A 24381-nucleotide genomic window follows, 5' to 3' on the forward strand; every position below is an offset into this window, starting at 1 on the left:
GCCTCCGTGTGCGTTCAGGAGGGGTCCCTCCTGATGGGGCACTCTGAGACCCACTGAGAGTCCCACCGACAGTAATGGCCTGGCAACAGCTGCCCCCCCCCCACCACCCTCACCTACCCCCGATGTTGTTAGGGCTTGTCTACTGACCCTGGTGACCCCCGAACCCACTTACCGGCCAGAATTTTCCAGCTGATGTGCGGGTGGCAGCGCTTAAAATGTTGCATGCCGACGTCAATGCGCGGCATAGTGATATTTCAGTTGGCAGGCGCGCTAAGCAGCGGGGCGTTCGCCCGCCATTAATTGAAGGCCTCATTAAGGCCCTTAACTTGCCAATTGTCCTGGATTTTGAGGGGCCCGTGCGAACTTCAGGTCGGTGCACGGGCCCAACGGGCAGGCGGGTAGGAGATTTTTTAAGAAAACTAATGCAATGTCAGGATATGTGGACTCAGAGGGGTTGATCATGTTTTACATGAAGCTTTAATTGCTGAAAGTGTTTAAAAGTTGCCTGTGTGATTGTTAGTAGTTCTCATCGATTTCCAAGAGCTTCTTGTGTACTTTGAAACCAGTCTGCAGACAGTGATCTTTCTCGGGCCTGCAGCTTTCCGGAGGCCTCCATTTAGCCTGGGTATGGGTTCTGACCTCTCCACTGGAGGCAGCTCCCCTGAGGAGGAAGGGAGGGCTAGAATAAGGAGGAGGCCAGGACAGGATAATCAGCCTCCAGGGGAGCCACCTTTGGGAGGCCAGGCGCAGACACAAGGGGTGCAGGGCCAAGTGGTTGTCCAAGGTGGAAGGGGCCACAGAAGACGCCACTATCCTGCTGCCAGGGTTTACAGGCAGCGAAGCAGCGACCTCAATATGACTGAGGTGCAGTGCCGAAGGAGGCTCCGACTCTCAAGGGAGACTGTCAACTATATCTGTCAGATGACTGGGCCTGAGATCTCCCCTAACTGTGTGGGTGGACACCCCATGCCAGTGGCTCTGAAGCTCACAGTTGCCCTCAAGTTCTATGCCTCTGGCTCCTTCCAGGGCTCGGTGGGTGATCTTTGCGGGGTCTCTCAATCAGCTGTACACACTTGTGTCAAGCAGGTTACAGACGCTCTGTTCAGACAGGTATCCACCTTCATCCACTTCCGCTGCGACCAGGCAAGTCAGACACAGCGAGCCAAAGGCTTCGCGGCCATTGCTGGCTTCCCCTGCATCCAGGGTGCTATAGATTGTACACATGTGGCCATCAAGGCACCAGCAGGTGAGCCGGGTGCCTTCGTCAACAGGAAGGGCTTCTACTCCATGAACGTGCAGATAGTGTGTGATCACAGGATGCAGATTCTGCAAGTCTGTGCAAGGTACCCGTGCAGCTCCCACGACGCCTACATCCTCAGACACTCCCAGGTGCCGGGGCTCCGGCCCGGCTGGATGGTTGGCTGCTGGGTGACAAGGGCTATCCCCTCAGAAGGTGGCTCACGACGCCAGTACGCCGTCCAAGAACAGAAGCTGAGCAGCGCTACAATAGGAACCACGGCACCACAAGGGCTGTGGTGGAGAGAGTCATTGGTCTTCTCAAGATGCGCTTCCGTTGCCTGGACCGCTCAGTACGCCAGTACCCCCCAGATCGCGTCTCTGTGATAGTGGTAGCATGCTGCACTCTGCACAACCTTGCACTGGAAAGCGGGGATGCAGTTGATGATGAAGACCTTGACACAGTGGTTGAGGCTGCACATGATGAATCCAGCAGTGGCTCAGAGGATGAGGAAGCACAGGGCGATGATGAGGTTCAGCACGCTGACCCGCCACTACACCAAGGAGGCAGGGACATCCAGGACACTTTAATCCAATGAACCTTCAGCTATCTCCACACACATGGATCAGCAGGACCAGCATTGCCTGGTGCTTCCACACGTGGCACTTAGGTGCTACATCTTCCACCTCATCAGCTGCAACTAAGGGCTTAGTACAGAAACATCAATGTCCACTCAAACACTCATGATAAGTATGTGAAAAAGAAAAATGCACCACAAACAAAAGACCCTCAGCCATGGTAACAAAGATGGACTTTATTGTGTCCAAAAGAAAAGCACACAGCACTTTTTTGCGATAAGAAAAATATGGGTCCCTATTCTAGGGCCAACACAAAATTACCAGTGACATACCCATGGTGTGCCTAACGTGCCTTATGCTTACGTTTGTGGGTGCTATGTCTAGGTGCCGCCCCATCGCTCGGAGTGACTTGTGAGACAGCCTGCTGACTCTGCTGTCCTGTTAGCCTCGATGACCTTGGTGGCCGTCCTCTGGCCCGTGGAGCCTGTGCTGGCCCCACCTGGGAGGGAGTGGCCAGTTCCAGAACGGGCACCTCCCCAGTTGTCGCAGCCTCAACGGATGCAACGGTCACTGGCAGAGGGGCGGAGGAGCTGCTGCCCTCATCCGGAGCGCCCTGAGAGGAGCTCGCAGCGACGACAGGCAGCTGCTGCGCCAACCTGAGGTCCCTTTCGACCTCCTTGCTCACCGCAGATGGATGGGCACCGAGTGCTGATGCTTGTTCTCCACAACATCTCCCACATTGGGAATGACCACCCATGGCCATTAGCACTGTGAGGGCTTGCAGGTCAGAGCGTATCCCAATCATAAAATGTTCCATTCGATTGAGGCCCCTTTCTATGAGAGTCACCAATCTCTCATTGGAGGAAGCCTGAAGCTCTGCCCTCAGGGCCAAACCTTCACGTGCACTCTGCCTGGACTCCTCCGTCGCAGAGAGCAACTGAAGCACACCCTCATGCAACCCTGTCAGATGCAAACGCACTTCTTGCCGCCTGTCCTGCAGCTGCTACATTGGGGACAACTCCGGAGGCACGTCATCAGTGCCGGACTCAGACAAACGGAAAATTCTGCCCACCATGTTCTGAGACCAGGGTCCATTGCTGCTTTTCCCCCAGGGTGAAGACAAGCAGTAGCCACTGCTCCTGAGGGCACTGCTAGGACTAAAGTGCTACTGGCCCTCCGAGTGACCGATAGCTCTTTAAAATTGGATCTTGTTCCTTAAAGGGACGGGAACCCTAAAGGTAGCTCACTGGCTGCCTGATAAAATCCAGTCGGGCTATTTGAAACGACCTAAGTGGAGGAGTTTCCAACTTTATGGTGATCCCTGCCCTGCCAAAATTCTGGCCAGTCTGTGCATCAATCTCAGTGTGCCAATTTTTTTCCTGCATTGTTGGGATGGGTGCAACGTGGGTAAAGCTACATTTCTACCTATCCCTGAGTGCCTTGAATAGTGTGAGTGGTGGTGGTGTTGCTTTGACAATGGTTTTAGATGGAGGATTACAGTATGTTGACTCAATGATGAAGAGGTAATAACATATTTCAAACTCAAAACAGAAAATAAAACAAGTGCTTGCATTTATATGGTACTATACATGACTTCAAAGTACTTCACATTAATTACTTTTGAAGCGTATTCATTGTAGTGTAGGAAAGACAGCAGACAATTTGCACAAACAACAAATAACTACCAGATAATCGGGATAGATATTGACCGGGATACCAGTGTAAAATCTCTCTTGTTCCTTAAAATAGTACTTTGAAATAGTGAATCTTTGACTTACACCTGGGAGGCGGGCAGGAATGGAGTCAGGGATGGGGGAGGGACTCTGGAGCAGGAGGCTTAGCCTCTTTATTGGGCCTAAAGGAGGATTCCTGCTTCTCCTAGCTTCATCAGGGAAACTAAAAATAACTATCTCTTTGGGCCTACATACCTTCCGAGTAGATCCTGATTCCCTATAGCCTGGCAGGAAAGCCACAATTGTGCCCCTGCCTAGGCCTGAGTCCATCGGAGAGCAGTCTGTGTATTTGGAGAAGGCCCAATCAGCCTTGCCATCCAGGTGCCTGCATAAAGAAAATCTTGGATGGCGATTTTGTGCAACTTGAGAGAGGGTAAGTAGCCTTGACAATTTTTGCCCAGTTTTTGTTAGGTGGCTAAAATCATCGTCAATATGTTTTCAGGTACATTAAGAGATGAGACTCTATCTTCTCATGCTGCACTCTAACTCTTGCTGTGAATGCTTTGTACAGAATTCCCATACTGTGATCCCAATCATTTAGATCAATCCTTTTTCTCTTATTTTTTTAGGAAAAATTGAAGCTATTAATTCCAGAGAAGTGGCCCCTGGCAATGCATCAAGAGATATGTTTGTCAATAAGACGGATGGGGTGTCTTATGAAGGTAAACACTAGGACTGTAATCAGTGCATTCTTGTAACCCCTCATCACTTAGTAAATTTCAAGTTCAAAAGTGGAGGTTAAATTGGAGGCAGAGCCAGGAACAAAGCTTCAAAATAGCTTTTTGGGCCAGCTCCCCAAAGTGTTCCAGCTTCGGAACTATCGTGTCAGAGGTGTCAATGTGGCAGTGCCAATTCACCCATAGGAGCACGCAGCCAATCAGGTCAAATCAGGGACCAATTATGCTGCTGGAATCTTCCCGTGTTGAACAGGATCGCTGTTTTGGCTGCTGCCCAGTAGGTATCTGAAGGTGGCCTCCCTGCTGCAGGCCATTGATGTCTCCTCACAATCCCTCCATTACTGAGCTGTTGGAATGAGAAGTCCATAGCCACAGCCACAAGTAATCATGTGGAGGTGTTTCCCCTCCACAAAGGGGGCCGTTTTTAAAAAAAAGTTCAGCAGGCTTCAGAGGTACCGCCATGCTAAGGTACCCTCATGGTCTCCTACCTTCCTCAGCCGCGCCCACCTCTCCTATTAGGCTGCTGGCTGTCCAGAGCTTTGGACCTCTGATTGTGCCTTGGGAACCCGACCATCCTTAAATGGACAGCGAATACAAAGGTGGCCTCTTAATTGGCTGCCTCCCATAAGACCGTGACATTGTGTGGCCACCCAGCACCAGCAGGACCAGGAGACAGAAAAAATTCCAATTTGGTAAAATCTCTCACTCTGACTCTGCAAGAGACCTATATATAAATGATATCCATATAAAGATCCTGTTAGTTTAGTTATTTCTGCTATTCTCTGGTGAGTAAATATCCAGAGTGGATTTTGAAATCCAGGTTAATACGGACTTCAATTTATTGGTCAACATGCCTCGATGCCTGGATGATGCACTTTGATTACTTGGACCCTGATTTGAATGTAGCCCATGCCAGTAAGAGTTACTGTTCTCTGCCAGCAGTGAGGGCTCTCCATGCAATGTTTGCAATAGGCATGGGAATCCAGCACAAAACTCATCATTATTTGACAACCTCCAATCAGAGAGGTCATATTGATAATTGGTGTGCGAAATGTAAAATATTGTGGTGGTTGGAAGAGGATATAGAGAAGATAAACCTATAATACAAGTTACTTCTGACCAGGGGGACCCTTCATCGTGACCGTGCTGAAAGTGGATAAAAGCTCCATTACACAACACTAACCCCATTTTTTGAAGAATGTACTTACATAAATAAGGCCATTGGCCTGTTCCTTCCACAGCCTATGTGTAATTCACTCTATTGTGGATTCTAACCACTCCACTTAATTTATTGAAAAAGAAAGAGAGTTCCCTTTACTCTCCAAATTTAAACCAAACCAAACTCCAGATTATCCATCAAACCTTGCTTCCTAAAGTATTGATCATCAACTGATCACAGTCCACAGTCCCAATAGCTCAGATAAATATGCAAAAGTTCATGACAAATGGTAAAGGGAGAAAACTGGAAGGACGATCATCTCAATGCACATTGTTTGGCAGAAGCAGCAAGAGTTGATGTCAAGGCAGAAGCTCTGATTCATTTGAAGCATCTTAGCTATGTATAATAAGCAAGTTCTTCCTTCAGTCTAATCATTACTTGGTGAGGTAAACAGGACCAGATAACTCTTGTAAACGAGTGCGCTGAAATGGAAGGGTTTTAATTTTAGAAACTAGTTTGTTATTTATTTTTGTATCTACCCACAGGAGGATTGTCCATAGCAGTTCCTGGTGAAATCCGAGGATACCAACTGGCACATCAACGGCATGGACGGTTACCATGGAAACGGTTGTTTGAGCCAAGCATCAAACTTGCTAAAGAGGGATTCCCCATTAGTCAGGCCCTTGCAGATGCTGTAAAGAAAAAAAAGGAAGACATTGAGAAAGACCAATCTTTATGGTAAGATAGAGAAACGTGGCTCTCAGCTGAGAATAACACCCGTTGCATACTGGGATTTGACATGAATTGTAAAATTGGATTTTTCACTCTTGAGATTGCTGAATATTTTTAGGCAATACTGTATTTCATAACCCATGAGGTCATTTTACTCTCACTATTACCTCCTTCAGAGAATTCAATGAGATTGGTCAAGCAAGACCATGTTGACTATTCATTACTGTATTTTTGAGTTATAGATGTTTTTCTATTGTGTCCTTTAGTAGGGATTCCATTGCACTTCCTACCACCAGTATTAAGTCGACTGGTCTATACTTTCCTCGATATGTTCTATCTCCTTTCTTAATTATAGGCATAACTCTAGCTACCTGCCAGTCCATCTTTTTCAAATAAATTATTAATTATGTATAATAGTGCCTCCAATGCTTTTTTTTACATTCTTTTGCAAGAGTAGGGGATTTAACCTCCTTGAGTTTAATTAGTTGGTTTAATATTTTTCCATTTTCATTTTGTATGGATATATAATCTTTAATCTCATTTTCTAACATCAAGTCCATCTAATCTGTCTCCCTGGTAAATACTGAAGCAAAGTAATTATTTAATATTTTTTGCCATTTTGCTATCACTATGATTTTATCCCATCCATTCCTTAGTAACCCTATTCCAATCCCAAATTTTCTTTCTTTATTTATGGGCAGAATTTTGCGGCAGTGGGATTTTACATTCCTGCCGAAGCCAATGAGGTTTAGAATGTCTCGCCGCATTTTACAGCCCCATCCCCACTGAAACGGGGCTGTAAAATTCTGCCTCGTGTGTCTGGAGAATATTGTTCTATTTTGTTTCATGTTCGTTGATACTTTAATTTCATAGTTCCTCTGTCTTTTCTCCTAATCTCTTCATAGTCTCCCTCATCATGCATCCCCTTACTCCCCGTATACTTAACGTATGACTCTTTCCCTACCCTCAATTCATCCCTTATGTCTTTATTTATCTTTGGCGTCTCATCAGTGTTTAGTAGGTTCTTGTTTCATACGGGGCTCTATTGAACATGATTTTAAATGTTACTCTTTGCTATTCTACATCATTGTTTGCCAATACTGGCTGGAATTTTCTGAACCCACCACTGGTGGGCATCATTGTGGGCAGGATGCGAAAAGTTAGAGAGCAGCCCCGTCACACCCATGACGATGCCTGCTGCTGGCATGACCAGAAAATCCCACCTCTTGCCTGTCGCTATTGCCAGTCTCCCTCTAAACTTTCCTCTCCTGATTCTCTCAAGCAGCAAACATGCTATTTGATAATCTCTCCATAATCCCTGAAACTCTTGTTGTGTTGAAATGAAGACTGATTGCACCATCTCCTGCTCTGAATCATTATTTTTCTTTCACAACCTTAAATCAATGGGGCTCCTTGCTTCCCAAAGTCTTCTTTTATAACCCAAGCTTGTAGTTGCCAAATGACTATTCCTAATTTTCTGCCTTTTTTCTATCTGTTCTCAAATTGATGATGTCCTTGGCTTTTCAATAAAAATGCATCTCTGATCAGTCTAAAAATGCTATCATGTCCTCTTTTATTCACATATATATATAATTTAAATCCATCCTGCACTTGCTGTTTAGTTGAGGGTGGAGATTATATTGATTCCCAAGCTGTAGACCTAGTTTGGTCACCAGAGTAAATAAATGAACCATCTAGTCTGGCAGTATGGATAAATCAGGAAGCCCCCACATTTGATCTCTAGTTTGGGCTGACAGAAATGACACAACTGCAACTGCCTTTTGTTTCTTGCTCTTCATTGTTATCCAGTGACTCTTCCTGGAAAGTGTGTGTGTTGGAATCAGGTGAGGGAAAAATTCTACTTGGGCCTAATACTGGTCACCATTAAATGATCTGCCAAAACACACTGTCTAGGCATATCTCTGAAAAATGATCCATGGAATCATAGCCAGGAGTAAATCTATTAGTAACTCAGAACAAAAGGAACTGGAAAGAGTCGTGTGTCTTTGCACATATGTCTGATGGAGGAAGGAAAGCAGTGTAAATCCAGTTCCATTTTATTATGTGACACTAAACATGTTATTGAAAGTATAGTTATAAACAGAGCGACTGAACACCTTGCCTTTTTCTCAACAGTGAAGTATTTTGTAATTCCGATGGTAGAATACTCCAGGAAAACGAAATCATCAAATTTACAAAGTTAGCAGCAACCTATCAGATTCTTGCGGATGAAGGACCTGATGCATTTTACAATGGATCCCTTTCCCAACAAATCGTGAACGATATTAGGAATGCAGGTGGGGAAAGGCTTTTTTAATTCATTCATTGGATATGTGCATCACTGGCAGGTCAGCCTTTATTGGCAGTTGTGGATCAGCGAACTTCATGAACCCCTGAAGGCCATGTGGTGTAGGTATATCCACAATGCGTTTGCTAAGATGTTCCAGGATTTTGACATAGTGACATTGAAGGAATGGTAATATATTTCCGAGTCAGGTCTGCCTGTGTCTTGGCGAGGAATTTGCAGGGTATGCTGTTCCCATGTGCCTGCTGCCCTTGTTCTTCTAGATGGTACAGTTCATGGGCTTTCAACTTGTTATTGATAAAAACCTTGGTGATTTGATGCAGTGCGTACACACTGTGCCGACGGTGAGGGTGGTGCTAACTGTGCAGGATTCAACACCTGGATGGTGTTGAGCTTCTTGGAGCTGCATTCAACCAGGTAAGGGGACAGTATTCCATGTCACACCTGACTTGAGCTTCATAAATGGTGGAAAGGTTTTGGGGGATGGTCAGAAAGTGAGTTACTGACCTCAAAATCCCCAGCCTCTGATCTTATCTTGTAGCCACAACGTTTATGTGGCTGTGTAGTAATTCTAACTGTTTAATATGCTAATCAGATAATGTGTACATCATCGAACTGTCATCGTGGCTTGGGAGCTAGTGAGGCACAACTTCGACATCATTGCTCTTACCAAAACCCGACTCGCTGAGGAGCGGCAGCTGAGAGGGGCCAGTGGAGGGTACATCTTCTTCTGGAAAAGGAAGTCTGGCTGTGACCCCCCCCCCAGCCACGGAGTCAGTTTTGCCATGAGGAATAGGATAGCTGCCACACTCTCCAAACTCCCTTTGGGGGTCAATGAGAGGCTGATAACCCTACACCTGCATCTCAGTCGTAACCAATGCGCCACTGTCATCAGCATATACTTTAGATTCTAACCACGAAGTAAAGGCAAGGTTCTACTCTGATCTCAATGGCGTCCTTGCTCCCGTCCCCACGAACAACAAGATCATCCTCCTAGGTGACTTTAATACTTGAATTGGATGTGACCATGAAACCTGGAGTGGAACTATCGGCAAGAATGGCGTGGAGAAGGCCAATGCCAATGGCATTCTACTCTTGATCAAGTGCACCAATATGATCTGATCATGATGAACACGGTCTTCCACCGGAAGAGCCAGCTCAAGACCATGTGGAGGCACCCTGGTCAGGGCATTGGCACCTGGATGGCATCATTGTCCGAGGCAGAGACCTGAGGGACGTGCATGTCACGAGGGTCATGAAGAGTTCTGAATATTGCTGGATGGATCACCTACTTGTGTGCTTGGTGATGAACATCTGCCTGCCACCAAGATACCAGAGGACCCAAAAAGCCACCCAGGGAAAGCTGAATGTTGCAGCATTGACGGACCCGGGACTGCGGGAAGAGTTCCAGGCCCAGCTGCACGGTGCACTGGAACAAGTGCCCACCACTGATGCCATTTCCATCCAGGCATACTGGAAGCAAATCAAATCTGCTATCCCAGACACTTGTGCACAGACTATCGGGTTTGCACCACAATGGAGCCAGGGCTGGTTTGACGCCAATGACACTGTGATAAGCGATCTCCTTGAGCAGAAGGGAGCATCCTTCAATGCCTGGCAAAGTCTCCCATGTACCCAGCAAATGATGGCAGTGTACCACCAACTGAAGGCTGAAGTCCAGCGGTGCATTCAAGACATGAAGAACAACTGGTGGGTGGGAAGGCACACGACATTCAGGTCTCTGCCGACCAGCACGACATGCACAACTTCTTCTGGGCTACCAAGACGATCTATGGACCCTGCTCGACTGGACAAAATCCTCTCCGATCACAGGACGGCTCCCAGCTCCTCAAGGAAGACGATGCCATCCGTCAGCATTGGAAGGAGCACTTGGAACTGTTCCTCAATCGGGGCTCCACCGCATTGGAGGACACCATCCAAGCCACCCCACAACACCCTGTGGAGAATTCCCTCAGTGATCCACCAACCATTGATGAGCTTAAGCAGGCCATCCAACAGATGAAAACCAACAAAGCTTGTGGGCCAGACGGTATATCCACAGAGGTCTACCCTACTGGCAGCTATCGGCTCACGTCACAACTCTACCAGTGCATCCTCCGCCTCTGGGATGAAGAGGACATCCCCCGGGATCTCAAGAACATGACCGTCATTACTATCCACAAGGGGGACAGATCTGATTGTGAAAACTACAGCGGGATTTCCCTCCTGTCCATCGTGGGTAGGATCCTGGCCGCATCCTCCTGAACCACCCTCATCCAGTCGCTGAGGAGAACCTCCCGGAAACCCAGTGTGGCTCTGACCATCCCGGGTACTGCGGACATGGTCTTTGTGGCTGGACAGATCCAGGAAAATGTCGGGACCAAAATCAAGAATTGTTCCTCGCCTTCATCAACCTGATCAAGGTGTTTGATTCTTTAAATCATGAAGCTCTATGGATCGTTCTCCAAGGCTTTGGTTGTCCGTTAAGGTTTGTCACCATCCTGAGACTCCTGCAGGACACCATGACCACCACCATCCTGAGTGGAGGATCTGAAACTGACACCTTTCACATCTGGACCGGGGTCAAACAAGGTTGTGTGATCACCCCCACCTTGTTTATCATTTACCTGTCCGGCATTGTCCACCTCATCCGGGATGACCTACCACCTTGTGTCAGCATTCAGTATCGCCTGGACAGGAAGTTCTTCAACCTTAGTCACTTCTGTGCGAAAATAAAACTCACCACCATGGGCACCCTACACCTTCAGTTTGCGGGTGACTGCTGCATGGTGGCTCACTCTGTACAGGACATGCAAAGGACACTTGACCTCTTCAACACCTCGTATAAGAGGCTTGGCCTGTCCTTAAACATCGCCAAGATGAAGGACCTTCACTATCCTTCCCCGGGCCCATTGAGCATCCCCTATGCCAATCACATAGATGAGGTAGCTCTGCATTATGTGCAGCACTTCCCTCATTTCAGCAGCCACCTTTCCCAAGGGACTACCATCGCTGAGATAAAAACAAAAAGCTAAAAGCTACTGCGGATGCTGGAAATCCAAAACAAAAACAGAATTACCTGGAAAAACTCAGCAGGTCTGGCAGCATCGGTGGAGAAGAAATCAGTTGACGTTTTGAGTCCTCACGACCCTTCGGCAGAACTGAGTATAGTTAGGAGAGAGGTAAAATATAAGCTGGTCTAAAGTGGGGGGGCGGGGGGAGAGAGAAGTTGAGGGGGATGTGGTTGTGGGGATAAGCAAGCAGTGATAGGAGCAGATAATCAAAAGATGTCACAGACAAACGGATCAAAGAGGTGTTGAAGGTGGTGATATTATCTAAGAAAAGTGCTAATTAAGAATGGATGGCAGGACACTCAAGGTACAGCTCTAGTGGGGGTGGGGTGGAAAGACTAACAAGGTTTTAGTTTTAGATTTAAAAATAATGGAAATAGGTGGGAAAAGAAGAATCTATATAAATTATTGGGAAAAAAAAGGGGGAGGGGGGAGAAATGGGGTGGGGATGGGGGGAGGGGGAGTTTAAGATCTAAAGTTGTTGAATTCAATATTCAGCCCGGAAGGCTGTAAAGTGCCTAGTCGGAAGATGAGGTGCTGTTCCTCCAGTCTGCGTTGGGCTTCACTGGAACAATGCAGCAAGCCAAGGACAGACGTGTGGGCAAGAGAACAGGGTGGAGTGTTAAAATGGCAAGCAACAGGGAGGTTTGGGTCTTTCTTGCGGACAGACCGCAGGTGTTCTGCAAAGCGGTCGCCCAGTTTGCGTTTGGTCTCTCCAATGTAGAGGAGACCGCATTGGGAGCAACGAATGCAGTAGACTAAGTTAGGGGAAAAAACTCCAACACTGAGTCAGTTGTGCCAGCCCTGCCTTCTTCAAGCTGCGCCAACGTGTCTTTGACAACAGGGACCTTTGCAAGTCAACAACAGTTCTGGTTTATAAGGCTGTTGTGCTGAGCACCCTCCTGTACTGCAGCGAAACATGGACTGTCTACCGACACCACATTAAGATCCTTGAGAGCTTCCATCAGCGGTGCTTGCGTCAAACCCCGGGGATCAAATGGGAGGACCGGTGGACTAAGGCGAGCGTTTTCCATGAAGCTCTGTCGACCAGCATTGAAGACCTGCTCCTGTGGAACCAACACTGATTGATGAGCCATTGCTTCCGGATGCCCGAAAACCGCCTCCCTCAGCAGTTTCCCTTCTCACAGCTCTCCGTTGGCCAACGCTCAAAGGGCGGCCAAAGGAAAAGGTATAAGGATACACTCAAGGAGGCCCTAAAGCACAGAGGTGCTAACTCCACTGACTGGGAGGAGAATGCTGCCAATTGCTCGGCATGGCACCACCTGGTCCATCAAGGCGTAAGCCACTTTGAGGCTCAGGGACTCGACAGCGAGGCGGAATGGCGGTGGCAGAGGAAGGAGAAGGAAGCCAACCCAGGGCTTCGATTTCCACTCCCCTGCACAACAATGTGCCCCCCGCTACGGAAGAACATGTGGATCCAGAATTGTGCTCCTCAGTCATCTGATGTTTCACCAAGCCTGACAGACGTCATCCTCAATTCTGAGGGACCGGCAACAACATCATCATCATAGCTGGGTCGCAGATGTGGGTGATGCTTATGGTATTTGAGCAGCATGTAGAGGTGCTTTCAACAGAAGTGTTGCAGGAAGAGCATCCTAGATTGTTTCCAGGTTGTGTAGTAATAAGATCACGAGCTCACAGGTTGAAGCAGGAAGAAGAAGTTAAAATGCAGGGAAAGGATGTTGAAATTCAATTAGTTGATACTATCTTTGATAAGATTGTTCAGGAAGAGAGAATGAAGCTGAAGTGTTTAGGTCAAGGCAGCTGGTAGAGTTAAAACAAAATAACGAATAAAGCAGTTATATAGACAGCTCACTCAGAAACAGACGCAGAATGTATTCCAGAATGTTATTACCTTAAGGGCAATGTGTTAATGAGGGAGTAGCGTCTGTATCAAGTTTCAGCAGATGAAAAATGGGTGGAAGTGCTTCAGATTGTTTTATGGATATAGAAATGAGATACTGAGAATAGCTCATGAAATGCCAATAGGGGGACATTTAGTAATTAGAAAGACACAGGCAAAAAAAAAAACATTTTTATTGGCTTAGATTGCATTGAGATGTAGTAAAATTCTGTAAAACATGTCACACATGTCAGGTGATAGGGAACCAACGGGCAGTGATTAAACCGGCACCTTTAATTCCAATTCAAGCATTTAAGGAACCTTTTACTAGGGTCATGATTGATTCTGTAGGACCCCTCCCTAAGACTAAAGGTGGAAATCAGTACTTGCTGACATAATGGATGTGTCTACAAGGTTTCCTGAAGTGATACCATGAGACCATAAGACATGGGAGCAGAAATTAGGCAATTTGGCCCATCGAGCCTGCTCCGCCATTCAATCATGGCTGATAAGTTTCTCAACCCCATTCTCCCACCTTCTCCCCTTAACCTTTGATCCCCTTACCAATCAAGAACCTATCTATCTCGGTCTTAAATATACTCAATGACCTGGCCTCCACAGCCTTCTGTGGAAATGAATTCCATAGATTCACCACTCTCTGGCTAAAGAAGTTTCTCCTCATCTCTGTTCTAAAAGGTCTTCCCTTTACTCTGAGGCTGTGCCCTCGGGTCCTAGTCTCTCCTACTAATGGAAACATCTTCCCCACGTCCACTCTATCCAGGCCTTTCTGTATTCTGTAAGTTTCAATAAGATCCCCCCTCATCCTTCTAAACTCCATCGAGTATATACCAAGAGTCCTCAAACATTCCTCATATGTTAAGCCTTTCATTCCTGGGATCGTTCTCATGAACCTCCTCTGGACCCTCTCCAAGGCCAGCACATCCTTCCTGAGATACGGGGCCCAAAATTGCTCACAATATTCTAAATGTGGTCTGACCAGAGCCTTATAAAGCCTCAGCAGCACATCCCTGCTTTTATATTCTAGTCCTCTCGAAATAAATGCCAACATTGCATTTGCCTTCCTAACTACTGCGTCAACCTGCAAGTTAACCTTAAGAGAATCCTGGACTAGGACTCCCAAGTCCCTTTGCACTCCAGATTTCTGAATTTTCTCCCCAGTTAGAAAATAGTCTATGCCTCTATTCTTCCTACCAAAGTGCATGACCTCACACTTCACCACGTTGTATTCCATCTGCCACTTCTTTGCCCATTCTCCTAACCTGTCCAAATCCTTCTGCAGCCTCCCCGCCTCCTCAATACTACGTGTCCCTCCACCTATCTTTGTATCATCTGCAAACTTAGCCAGGATGCCCTCAGTTCCTTCATCTAGATCATTAATGTATAAAGTGAAAAGTTGTGGTCCCAACACTGACCCCTGCGGAACTCCACTAGTCACCAGCCACCATCCTGAGAAGGACCCCCTTATCCCCACTCTCTGCCTCCTGCCAGACAGCCAATCTTCTATCCATGCTAGTACCTTTCCTCTAACACCATGGGCTCTTATCTTACTGAGCAGCCTCCTGTGCGGCACCTTGTCAAAGGCCTTCTGGAAGTCCAAGTAGATAACATCCATTGGCTCTCCTTTGTCTAACCTACTCATTACCTCCTCAAAGAATTCTAACAGATTTGTCAGGCATGACCTCCCCTTGATGAAACCATGCTGACTTTGCCCTATTTTACCATGCACTTCTAAGTATTCTGAAATCTCATCCTTAATAATGGACTCTAAAATCTTACCAACGACCAAGGTCATGCTAATCGGCCTGTAATTTCCTGTCTTTTGCCTCACTCCCTGGTGAAATATTACAGCAAAGAGAATTGTGGAAGAGTTGACTAAATGTTTTACCAAAAGAAATACAATCAGATCAGGGTTCAAATTTCATGTCACAGCTGTTTACAAAAGTAATGAACAGTTTGGGGATAAAACAGTTAAAGTCAACAGCTTATCATCTGGAGTCACAAGGAGCTTGGGAAAGATGGCATTAAACTTTTAAAACTATGATAAGGGCTTATGCTCAAGACTATCCATGGGATTGGGATAGGGGAATTCCATTCTTGTTATTTGCTATTAGGGATGCTCCTAATGCATCGACTGGATTTGGTCCTTTTGAACTAGTTTATGGTCAGGAGGTATGGGAACCACTGAAGTTAAATCATGAGAAACTGGTGGGACAAAATTTGAAAACCATACTCCTGGATTATGTATCAAACTTCCAAGAAAGATTGAACAGACCATGTGAGTTAGCTAGGGGACATTTAAAGGTATCACAGCAAGTGATGAAAGTGAAGGCAGACAGGAAAGCCACAGCTTGTAGTTTTGCTGCTGGGGAAACGGTGTTAGTTTTGTTTCCAGTACTGGGTGACTCATTAAAGGCAAGGGTTAGTTGGCCTTACAGGATTGAAGAGCAACTAGGTGAACTAAATTATTTAATAAATACTCTAGATAGAAGAAAGAAGCAGAGGGTGTGTCATGTAAATATGCTTAATTAGTACTTTGACAGGGAAAAGGACCAAAAGGAGGTTTTAATGGTGGTAGATAAGGAGAAAGAGGTAGAAATGAACGATTCTGAAATTGATTTTCCTATAATCAAATTGGATAATGAGGAGGTACTTAAAAATTTTAAATGTGATTGTCACGAGAGTATAATAATTCTCATAATATTATTGTGATTTATTGTAAAAGTAGGTTAATAGTGGGGTTTTGATAGGGCATGTGTGTGTGTGTGTGTGTGTGTGTGTGTGTGATTTAGTTGAATTGGAGACAGCCAGTCTGGGGGCTTTGACTTATGAAACGAAGCGAGGTTTGAAATGCTAAATATGTAAACATGGCTGAGGTCTTAGCATGTAAGGTGTAAAGGAAATTTACATTTTTAGATATAAAGGAGGATTTGGTTTTCAAAGGGATCTCAGTCTGTTTACAAATAACCAGGCAAGCAAGTTAAGGGACGTGTTTATTTTTCTGAAGGGCTGTTGACAATATATAGTGGCAACATCATAGGATTTATATTATAAGAAAGGTAGAGTTTCAAAGACGCATGGGGCATGATTTTCCCGCCGGCGAGCTGGGGGGGGGGACCCGCTCACCAACATGTAAAATGATGCGTAGTGACGCCAGGCGGAACTCCCGACATCACCGCACCCCATTTAAATGTTCAGGTAGGCGGGGGCAGAGCAAAATCAGCTGTGTGCCCGCCGATCTGTCAATGGCCAATTGAGGCCATTGACAGAGTTATTAAAGTAATTAATGGACCTGCCTGTCCAACCTTAAGGTTGGCAGATGGGCCGGGAGCCCTGGTGGGCATTAGAAGAAGCATGAAACCTCATCCATGGGCGGGATGAGGTTTCATGTAGGTTTTAAAATATTATGGACATGTCCCAACTCATGTGACAGTGTCACATGAGGGGGCATGTCGGGGAATTTTTTTTTCTACTTTTAATATTTTTTACTGTAGAAACAATCTCCCTGAGGCAGCACTTAGCCTCAGGGAGATGAGTGCGCTCTTTCGTGCGCATGCATGAAAAAGCGCACTCTCGGGTTTAGGGATTCCCCTCCCGCCCGCCCACACAGGGAGCCCATAGCACTTCCGTGTGGATGTCACGCTGGGCGGGCCAACATAAAATGGCACGCGCCCCCGATTGAGGGCGCCAATCGGAGGTGCGCCTATCCGCGCCCGTACTTCAACTTCGCCCCCGACGGGGGGAATATCCTGCCAATGGACAATGTGATTTACACATTAAAAGGGAGAAAAATGTATAAAGGAGGAAGGCATTGTAAGATCTACCAGAAGTGTGAGAAATGTCCAGTATTTGTGTATTAAGGCTGCTGTCTACAGAAACTGAAGTCAGGAAAAGCTACTTTGAATTCCATTGTCCAGGGTATTGTGTTTAACTTGTTTAAAATCTATTTTTTCTTACAGCTGCCTTAATGGGGGTCTAACTGGAAACTGGATTAATTAGGGGTCTTGGGAGTTATTGTAGTAATAATTTGTAGACCTATGTATGAGCTTGAAATTTTTCCTTGCGTTAATAAATGTTTAATTTAGTTTTTTTTAAATCTCTGAAGTTGTGATAGACTTATTACTTCTGAATTCAGGACACGCATCTCAAAATAAATATGAATTGCAAAACTTTTGTGAGAGTTGTGACCAAGTTTCTCTCATGGATTTGATCCACCTGGCACACATCACCTGCTGAGCCATAAAAATAATATTGAGTTACCTGCCAGACAAGTATCAAAGTGGTTTGGAAAAGCTATTACTGTCACACAGATCTATTTGTGGGAATAAGCTTTTGTGATGCCAGATGGACTATGTCTGTTTAAAGTTATGCCATTTGGTATGAAAAATACACCAGCAACATTTCAAAGACTAGCAAACAAAGTAATTGCAGGGCTGAACAATTGTGATGTTTATATTGATGACTTGATAGTTTTCAGTCAAACGTGGGAGGAGCATTTACAACATCTGGAAGAATTATTTAATCGGCTGGGCAAGAATGGGTTTTATCAGAAATTTGTACCAAATTTTAGCAGTGTGGTTGCTCCATTAACAGAAAATTTAAAAAGAACAAGAAGCTTCAATGGACACAGAAGTGTCAGGTGGCATTTGACAGTTTAAAAACTGTATTGACTACGACATCAGTTTTAGCAGTACCTAATTATGCCAAAGAATTTAGGTTGGCCGTTGACGTGAGTGATGTATGCATTGGTGCTATGCTGTTGCAAGAAAATGAAACTGGAATTGAGAAGCCGATAGGGTATTTTTCACGAAAGTTGAATGTACAACAGAGAAAACATTCAATGATCGTAAAGAAGATTCTGGGCCTGGTGTTCCACTCAGACAAAACATGACACAAGAGGTGAGCTTCACTGTGATGCCTAAAGGAAGCAGGACTTACACTCAACAAATTCTTGCAGCTGTCAAGTTCCTTGGGAATATTGTGGATGCCTCTGGTGTTAGAACTATTCCACAGAAGCCGACCAGGGTCAAGGAGTTTCCACCTCCTTGGAATGTGACTGAGCTCCAGAGACTCGGGTATTGTAAACCAAGTCAGAAAGTTCCTGCCCAACACAGCTGCCGTCAATGAACCGCAATGTCAGCTGTTATGACAAGACAATACATGGCACTGGAGGAAGCACAACAGAGGTCTTTTGAGAAAATGAAAGACATGCTGATACCGCTTGATATTTTAGCTCACTATGTCCTAGAACTACCCACAATCATTGCTGCAGATGCACCTTCTACAGGACTAGGAGCTGTGCTCTTTCAGACACAGGTGGATGAAAAATGTAGAACAGTTTACATATGAACATACAAACAAGGAGCAGGAGTAGGTCATTCAGCTCCTCGAGCCTGCTCCGCCATTTAATAAGATCATGACTGATCTGATAGTAACCTGAAATCTACATCCCATCATCCCTGATAACCTATCACCTCCTTGCTTACCAAGAATCTATCCACTTCTGTCTTAAAAATATTCATAGATTCTGCTTCCACCGTCTTTTCAAGAAGAGAGTTCCAACCCTCTGAGAGAAAAAATTTTACCTCATCTCTGTTTTAAATGGGCGACCCCTTATTTTTCAACAGTGGCCCCTAGTTTTAGATTTTTCCACAAGAGGAAGCATCCTCTCCACATCCCCCCTGTCAAGACCCCTCAGGATCTTATGTTTCAAATGTTACTCGGCATCCTGTTTATTGACAGAGATTGAACAGAGAGATGCAGTGATAGAGAATGAAGCACCAGATGCTTCATGGGCTCATGAGAAATTTGAAGATAATGTTCTTGGTCTCCATTTCAAGATAGAGACAGACCACAAGCCCTTAGTGACATCCTTAAATTCTAAGGAGTTAGCAAAAATGCCTCCATGAGTATAACGATTCAGACTGAGGATGAGGAGGCTCGATGCAAAGGCAGACAATGTTCTACGAAAGCAGCAGAATACAGCCGATGCTTTAACCCACACCCCAGTGGCAAGGTGATGTAGCCCATGCTGAAGAGGTAGAAACCTTTGCATCGACAACAACCACAACTCTACCAGGGTGATGCACAGAAATCTGATGAAGAATGTGCTCAATTCAGAGAGTACTGCTTCAAAGAATGGCCAACATACATGCCACACAATCCCATTCTCAGACAGCTGAACAGAGTGTAGTTGATGATTTACTCATCTATGAAGAGACAGTGGTCATTCCAAGAGCTCTGAGACTTGACATGCTACAATGATTGCACCAAGGACATTTGAGAATCACAAAATGTTGAACCAGAGCAAGATATTCCGTCCGGTGGCCAGGTCTCTCAAAGTCGCTTGAAGAGATGACACCAAACTGTGTATTACTTGTGCTATTCATCTTCAGGGGACAAGAGAGCCATTTGAAGTCATCTTCCTTCCCATTATAACTGTGGGAGCTCCTCATAGGAAGAAGACTGAGAATTCAACTTCGCACTTTCACACATGCACTCATGCTGCAGATACAAGCTGATGAGTTGGACAAAATTAGAGTGAGAGAGAGGGGGGAAATATCATTCCAACCAGGTGTGGAATGACGACAAACACCACAAGATACAGCAGTTGTCCTTATAAGAAGGAGGAGGAAAGAAGAGGAACTAAGGGAAGAAAACAAGATTAAGGACTGCAACACACCAGAATTTAAAGCTGTGGTTTGTTTGATCTTCACAATATAGAAAGGAATCAGAGATTTGGGGTGGGGAGGAGATGTAGTATAATGGGTTAACTCTATTTAATAAACTAATCAGATACAATGTACATCGTCACAGGGAGTGATGTAACTCCACATGATTTGCTCACTCTTGTACAACATCGTGGAAGATCACAGAATCACAGAATTGTTATGGTGTAGCAGAAGGCCATCGTGTCTGCACTGGCTCTCCGAGCATTTTAACTTAGTGCCAATCTCCTGCCTTTTCCCCATACCCCTGTATATTGTTTCTATTTAGATAATCATCCAATGCCCTCAAATGTCTCAATTGAACCTGCCTCCACCACACTTCCAGGCAGTGCATTCCAAATCCTAACTGCTCGCTGTGTGAGAAAGTTTTTTCTCACCTCGCATTTGCTTCTTTTGCAAAACTTTAACACTGTGCCCTCTGGTTCTCGATCTGTTTACGAGCTGGAATAGTTTCTCCCTATCTACTCTGTCCAGACCCCTCATGATTTTGAAAACTTCTGTCAAGTCTCCCCTCAGCCTTTTCCTCTCCAAGGAAAACAGTCCCACCTTCTCCACCCTTTCCTCATAACTGAAGTTTCTCATCCCTGGAACCATTCTCGTAAACCTCTTCTGCACTCTCTCCAATGCGTTCACATCCTTCCTATAGTGTGACACCCAGAACTGTACACAATACTCCAGCTGAGGTCCAACCAGTGCCTTATATAAGTTCATCATAACCTCCCTGCTCTTGTATCAATGCCCTTATTAATGACACCTAGAATACTGTATGCTTTAGAAACAGCTCTCTCTACCTGTCCTGTCATCTTTAATGACTTATGTGCATATATATCTAGGTCTCTTTGCTCCTGCACACCCTTTAGAATAGTACTCTTTATTTTATACTGTCTCTCCATGTTCCTTGTACCAAAGTGTATCGCCTCACACTTCTCCACATTGAGCATCATCTGCCACCTATCTACACATTCCACAAATGTGTCAATGTCCTTTTGAAGTTCTACACTGTCCTCCTCACAGTTTACAATTCACCCAAGTTTTGTGTCCCCTGCACACCAAGGTCTAGATCATTTACATATATAAAGAAAAGAAAGGGTCCCAATACCGACCCCTGGGGAACTCCACTACAAATCTTCTTCCAGCCCAAAAAATATCCATTAACCATTAGTCTCTGTTTCCTATCCCTCAGCCAATTTTGTATCCACGTTGCTACTGCCGCTATTATCCCATGACCTACAGCTTTCCTCACAAGTCTGTTGTGTGGCACTGTATCGAATGCCTTCTGGAAGTCCGTATACACCACATCAATGGCCTTGCCCTCATCAACCATCCCTGTTATCTTTTCAAAAAATTCCAGCAAGTTACGATTTTCCTTTAACAAATCCATGCTGACTCTTCTGAGTCAATCCACGTTTTTCCATGTGAATATTAATTCTATCCTGAATAATTTCTAGTGGCTAGCAGCAATATGTGTTCCAATAAAGCTTGTGTTTTACATACCTCTGCAGACTCAGTAAGTATTCTATATCAGTCGGTCAATACTGACAATATTATAGTCTAGTTCAGCTTTTGGTCAATGGATAATGATGGTGGGGTTTTCAGTAATGAAAATGTCATTGAATGTCTAGGGGAGATGGTTATATTCCCATTGTTAGAGATGTTCATTGCCTGGCATTTGTATCAGGCGATTGCTATTTGTCACTGATCAGCCCAAGTTTGAACATTGTCCAGTTCTTGCTGCACATAGGCGTGAGCTGCCTCATTACCTGAGAAGTTGTGAATGGGACTGAATGCTGTGAAATCAGCGAATGTCCTCACTTCTGACCTTATGATGGAGGGAAGGTCATTGATGCAGCAGCTGTAGATGGTTGGCCTCAGACATTAACCTGAGGAACCCTTGCAGTGATATCCTGGAAGCAATTTCATGAGTCTACCAGAACAGATCCTCATCTCCTTTGGAGGGGATCAGGGGTTTGAAACCTATGGGTGGTCATTCAGACATTGCTGGGCAGAAGGGGAATTGGTAGATGTTCTGTCTCACTGTTCAGTTTCATTGTACCTTGATCTGTTTGGATGACGTAAGACTGTGGATGTGATGTCTGTTCAACCACTTGTCCATAGTGAGCTTGGTCTTGGATCCAAGCTGGCTCCCCTGGTTGGAAGTCCTGCAGGTTGTGTGCCTTGTGATGTTTGTCATAGTCCCTTTCTGCTAGATATGACTGCAACTAGTGGAGACTTTTCCCCCTGATTCTCGTTGACTCCGGTTTTGCTGGGCTCCTTGATGCCACACTCGGTCAAATGCAGCCTTGAAGTCAAGGGCAGTCAAGGGGAGATGGTGGCATAGTAGTAATGTCACTGCACTAGTAATCCAGAGACCCAGCATGGGGCATGGGTTCAAATCCCACCTTGGTGGAATTTGAATTCAGTTAATAAATCTGGAATATAAAGCTAGTGTAGGTAATGGTGACCATGACGGCTATCGTCAATTGTTGTAAAAACCCATCTGATTTACTAATGTCCTTTAGGGAAGGAAATCTGCTGTCCTTACCTGGTCTGGCCTACATGTGACTCCAAACCCACAGCAATGTGGTTGACTCTTAAATGGCTGAGCAAGCTGCTCAGTTTAAAGGCAATTAGGGATGGACAACAAATGCTGGCCTTGTTAGCAGCGCCCACATCCCAAGAAAGAATAAAGGGGAAATAAAAGTCACTCTCGCCTTACCACCTGAGTTCAGTTCTTTTGTCCATGTTTGGGCCAAGGCTGTAATGAGGTCAGGATTCTGGAAGAATCCAAACTGAGTGTCAGTGAGTAGGTTAATGCTATGTAAGTGCCACTTGTTGGCACTGTCGACAATACCTTCCATCACTTTGCATTGATCGAGGGTAGACTGATGGGGTGATAATTGGCTGGGTTGGATTTGTCCTGTTATTGTGGACAGGATATATGTGGGGAATTTTCCACATTGCTGGCTAGAAACCATTTTGTAGCTGTACTGGAACAGCTTAGCTAGGGCCGTGGCTAGTTCTGGAGCACAAGTCTTCAGTGCTATTGTCAGAATATTGTCAGAGTCCATAGCCTTTGCAGTATCCAGTGCCTTCAGCCTTTCCTTGATACCACGTGGAGTGAATCAAATTGTCTGAAGACTGGCATTGTGATGTTGGGGACCTCAGGAGGAGGCCAAGATGGATCATCCATTTGGCACTCCTGGCTGAAGATTGTTGCAAATGCCTTAACTTTTGCACTGATATACCTGGGTTCCCCCATCACTGAAGATGGTGATATTTGTGGAGAGTCCTCTTCCAGTTACTTGTTTAATTGTCCACCACCATTCACAACTGGGTGTGACAGGGTGACAGGGCTGCAGAGCTTAGATCTGGTTGTGGGATTTGTGAAGATGGTTTTTTAAAAAAAATACTTTTGGGAATATGGTGGTATTCTGTGAAAAAGGGTATGTGCGTGTGTGTGTTTTTAATTAAACTGGGGGAGTGTTAGTAAAGACAGCTTGTCTGTGGGAGTGGAGAGATGAAAGGTAAAGGAGATAGATACATGCTTTTGTAATGAGAGGCTATGGTGAAATTGAATGTTCAAGTAAATAGATTGGGTTTGAAATTTGCATGAAAAATAATAAGGAACTTGACTTTTCAGCTGTTAAATTTCAAAGGGAGTTTAGAAGTGCAAGGAACTTTTACAACTTAAAGGTTTCATAAGTAAACAAGAGAAGGTTATTAAATTTTATTTGACCTGAAAGCAGAGGCAATAGGAAGACATGAAAGATTTTTATATTTTGGAAAAATTGAGTTCAAAGAGGTACTTAGAACTATGGAGTCTAAGATCAAAAGGGAAAAGGATACTTAATGCTGTGTTGATTGTATTGGCTGTGTGGGGGAGATGTCCTGAGACTAGCTTTATGCTGAGAAAAGTCGTTTGAAGCAGCCATCCATTTTCAAGCAAGAGAAGTCTTTGTTTTCAAAAAGCAATCTGTTTCTGAACCTTTCTCTCTGGTTTTCCACAACAGAGTGGAAGAGAGTGAAAAGTCATGTGGTATATTTTATTAAAGTAGTAGCAGTTTTTGCCTCGGGTAATACTGGATTTTTATGGTAAAAATTTGTGAAGTAGCTGTTGCCACTTGTGTGTTCTGACCAAGTGAGTTTTTTTGGGGAATGTTTTGTAAGACTATTTTAACTGTTTAATTTTAACCTTGTGTGTTTAACTTTTTTTTCGCTTGTTAATAAATCTTTTAATTTTAGAAAAGTGTTACTGGAATTCTATGCTTCTGGGATCAGT

General features: G+C 45.0%; 1 protein-coding gene across 2 annotated transcripts in view; it reads left to right on the forward strand.

Annotated features, from left to right (window-relative positions):
- LOC144687086 (glutathione hydrolase 1 proenzyme-like) overlaps nucleotides 1–24381 on the forward strand; it is a 111266-nt gene that overhangs the window by 20000 nt on the left and 66885 nt on the right. Inside the window, exons 3-5 of one of the 2 annotated variants that reach the window (XM_078552847.1) lie at nucleotides 4118–4210; nucleotides 5930–6122; nucleotides 8253–8413. In XM_078552847.1, coding sequence (XP_078408973.1) covers nucleotides 4118–4210; nucleotides 5930–6122; nucleotides 8253–8413 — 447 coding nt within the window. The remainder of the gene's footprint in view (nucleotides 1–4117; nucleotides 4211–5929; nucleotides 6123–8252; nucleotides 8414–24381) is intronic. The other variant, XM_078552848.1, reaches the window with a different exon arrangement.

The sequence above is a fragment of the Cetorhinus maximus genome, chromosome 12, assembly GCF_964194155.1.
Source record: "Cetorhinus maximus chromosome 12, sCetMax3.hap1.1, whole genome shotgun sequence".
NCBI lineage: Eukaryota > Metazoa > Chordata > Chondrichthyes > Lamniformes > Cetorhinidae > Cetorhinus > Cetorhinus maximus.